This window comes from Ooceraea biroi, chromosome 11 (genome assembly GCF_003672135.1).
Source record: "Ooceraea biroi isolate clonal line C1 chromosome 11, Obir_v5.4, whole genome shotgun sequence".
Lineage (NCBI taxonomy): Eukaryota > Metazoa > Arthropoda > Insecta > Hymenoptera > Formicidae > Ooceraea > Ooceraea biroi.
Genome location: NC_039516.1, coordinates 191,235 through 194,720, shown reverse-complemented (window position 1 = coordinate 194,720; position 3,486 = coordinate 191,235). Strand labels below are relative to the sequence as shown.

Sequence of the window (3,486 nt, the reverse complement as noted above, 5' to 3'; positions counted from 1 at the left end):
CTATTCGAACGCGGTTCCTCAAATGGTCGGACATCTTCCGACCGTTCGAAATATCTCTGCACACGAGTCAGCTGTCCAGCTTCCGCATTTACCCCTGAGCGGTACGGCACATGCATACGTGTCCAGCGGACCGATAAGGGGCGAGTATGTAATTGCAGCATATAGTGTAACGCGAATCGGTCGCATCTTCGCTGTGTCAGCGTCCCACAGACCAGCGTACTCGCTGACTATGGCACGCGTCTCGCAGCCCGTCGTCTATTGTACAGTAGTTGTATCCCATACCAACCTTCTGCGGGATTCAATTCCCTTTTTCGCATGTTATTGCGGCACACGAGTCAGCCGTCCCACGCTTCCGCAGTTACCCCTGATAGTGAAACGCGAGTAAGGTCGAAACATCGCTATGTCAGCTCGCCACAGGCCAGCGTACCTGCTGACTATGGCACGCGTCCCGCAGCCCGTCTATCGTACGGGGAGTTTCCCACAATCCTTCTTCGGGATTCAATTCCCTTTTTCGCATATACGGGGCGAGATAAAGTGACCCGACTATCCATAGCGCGATTGTGAAGACGCGCTTTATCTTGCTGACACCGCGCGAAAAGAGCAAACCCTTCATATCATGCGCTCTATAAAGACAACGCATCATGCGACACACTGACATTCCTATTGTAACCGACAACCCGACATCTGTCACTTGTGTCGCGACAATTGTTAATAAATCATGGATACCGTACTTGACGCCACCGAGGGAGTCTACGCAGCGGCGGTGATGGTGGCACACAACGCCGCTGCACTGACAGCGAAGACGCGCGAGACGACGGGATTCCTCAACCGTCTCGGCGCGTCAGTGGACGAGGCACATGTTGCCGAGATGCTGCAGGTCCTGTAAATACACACAAACCTACGTAAACCTAATGACCCGACATATAACCAAGTGTACATAATCTGCCAGGCGCGATGTGAGAACGTGTTTGCAGAACATCGACGTGGTGCTGCAGCACAGGACGGAATTTTTTGATGCGGTCCACCCGATCGTCTGCAGAGGAATCGGGCTGCAATATGTGCGCGTCAACACGCCGCCACGTGAGTAAGTAGTGCTACACCATACGTTTCTGCGGCGTCTGCACACACGCTACACCGATACCGGTGTTAACATATGTGTACTCTCTTTTGTAGGAGATCCCCCGCGGAGCAGCAAGAGGAGTAGGAAGAGGAGCAACACGTGCGCCCATAAACACACACATACACACACTGTATATAAACAATAATGTATAGGATATAAGTATAGAGTAATGTGTAAGAAGCGATAATATATAGGATATAAGTATAGAGTAATGTATAATAAGCGATAAACACATACATATATATATATATATATTTTAATAATGTAAAACAGTAGTGTATAATACATATAAATATAGAAATACATATAGTGCTTATAAGAAACCACTACTTATTTATTCCATATTCCACGCGCGACGGTCCACCCATCCACCACGCGTGCAGCGTCAGCACGTTCTCCAACGCGCAGACCCCGCTGTGCGCGCTGCAGCGGTACGTTCCGCGATCGGAGCCCACCAACTCGCTCAGGCGCGCGATGTCCTCGAAGTCGTTGTCGATGGACCTGACGGTGACGCGGCATTCGCCCACGAGATCGCCGAGGATACCCTTCAGCCACCGCCTCTTCTCCGCGCCCTTTACGTAGACGAGCATGTCGTCACCTCCTCCTCCTCCTCCTCCTCCCACGACGGATATCGCTCTACGGATAAGAGCGCCGGCGTGTCCGTAGGACACGTTACCGTCCGTCCAGCGGAGTCTATGGTGGTTGGCCGATAACCAGACGGCCTGAGACCTCTCGTCCCTCGTCATGCGACTCCATGCCATAGGTGGGCGGAAGACATGGTGCGTCAGCACTCGGTCCCACGTATGCAGTACGGCAACCTCCTTCACCGCGAAGCCGCCCTGGACGATGAAGCCCTGCAGGTCGGCGAGTATCGGCTCGCCAGCCATGGGTGCTATCAGACGACGCGACGTACCACGCTCGTCAGCGGGTTGTACTCGACTACGCGATCGTGGAGTATCAGACAGTACGCAGTGGTCTCGGGCGGGACGTTACGCCTGCAGTCGAACTCTATGCGGACGTCGACGGTGGCGCTCTTCACCGACTCGTTCTGCCTCGAGCAGTCCAGCACCACGAACGGTCCACAGTGCAGGAACTTGTTCATCGTGAGCACCGCTCCATCGTCGTCCCGATCGAGTGCGTAGTACGCTCTGCGGAATCTGGCATACATGTCATACAGTATCGCGTAGCGATTCTTCGCAAAGTCCAAATGTATGTCGTCGTAGGGATAGAACGTCGAATTGAGAAATAGCTTCACGTTGGAGAGGTCGCAGGCGTCGAACAGTGACGCGTCCTTCGTCGTGGCGTTCCTTCGACCAGTCTGCAGCGCGAAGATGACGTAGCGCGGTTTCTCCAGCTGCGTGGCCGCTTTGACGGCCCAGGAGTGCGCGATCGTGCTCTGCAGAAGGGGGAACTCGTACAGGTCCCACGAGTGGAACGCCATATTGAAAAATCGACCGCTCTCCAGGGTGCGCAGCAACCGTAGTTTGTTGATCTCGTTTAGGTAGACGTGCGGCATGCGCCACTGCACCTTGTGCAGGTCTACCCGCGCCCCGTATCGGTCGCCCGACAGCACGACGCAATTGTTGTCGTTGCGCGCACGAATCAGAACGAGCTCGTACCGTGCGTTGATCACCACGCGCCTGTAGTCCTCGCAGAATCCCAACAGCATCCCGAGAGGGACGCAGAGGTTGAAATCACCCGGCCCGAACGTGCCCGTCAGACTCCATCCAGCGCTCAGTAGGATATTACTGCGCGCGTGGGTCAGGGAAACGTAGTTCTTGAGCGTGCTCGTCACGCCGACGTTTCGGCTCCTGTCTATCTCCACGCCGTTGAGCTCGTAACGAAGCTCGTCGAACAGGAAGGCCGCGCAGTTGTTCACCAGGTGCATCTGTGGTTCACCAGGTTTAATGGGCGCCGCTTGAGCATCCCCCTCAGCTGCCGCCCCATCGACCGAGAACGTCCCTCGATGTAGAGATAGCTCTTACAGGGTAACGTGTACAGATCCTGCTGTTGTATGGGAATCCGTATCTCATCGCTGTGCCCGAACGTGGTGTTAGCGTACGGGTTGTACGTGTGGGTCTCGAGCCCGACGATGCGCTCGTCGAAGACCGGTTCATCGCCGATGTCGAGTACGTCGACCATCGTAGCCGTTCCGCAGGACGGTGTATCCCAACGAACGAAGGAAGGCCGCGTTCTCCGTGTTCAGCGTCGTACCGTTACCGCTCCCGCGCACCTCCCCCTCCTCCTCGGGACGCTCTCGCGTCTGAGTAGTACCTCTTCTTTCGCGTCCTCCACCACCCCGCAGTACGAGCATTCCCTACGGCTCTACGCAGCGCGTCGTCGTCGTCGCACGTGCAGACGCACCG

At 55.5% G+C, this 3,486-nt stretch overlaps 1 protein-coding gene across 1 annotated transcript; it reads right to left on the bottom strand.

Moving 5' to 3' along the window:
- Positions 1-2,015: 2,015 nt before the first annotated feature.
- LOC113562952 lies at positions 2,016-3,262 on the bottom strand. Its single transcript, XM_026973802.1, has 2 exons — positions 3,106-3,262; positions 2,016-3,055 (listed from the first exon to the last, which is right to left on the bottom strand). The coding sequence occupies exons 1-2, from the start codon at positions 3,260-3,262 to the stop codon at positions 2,016-2,018; spliced, it is 1,197 nt and encodes a 398-aa protein (XP_026829603.1).
- Between the last annotated feature and the right edge of the window lie 224 nt (positions 3,263-3,486).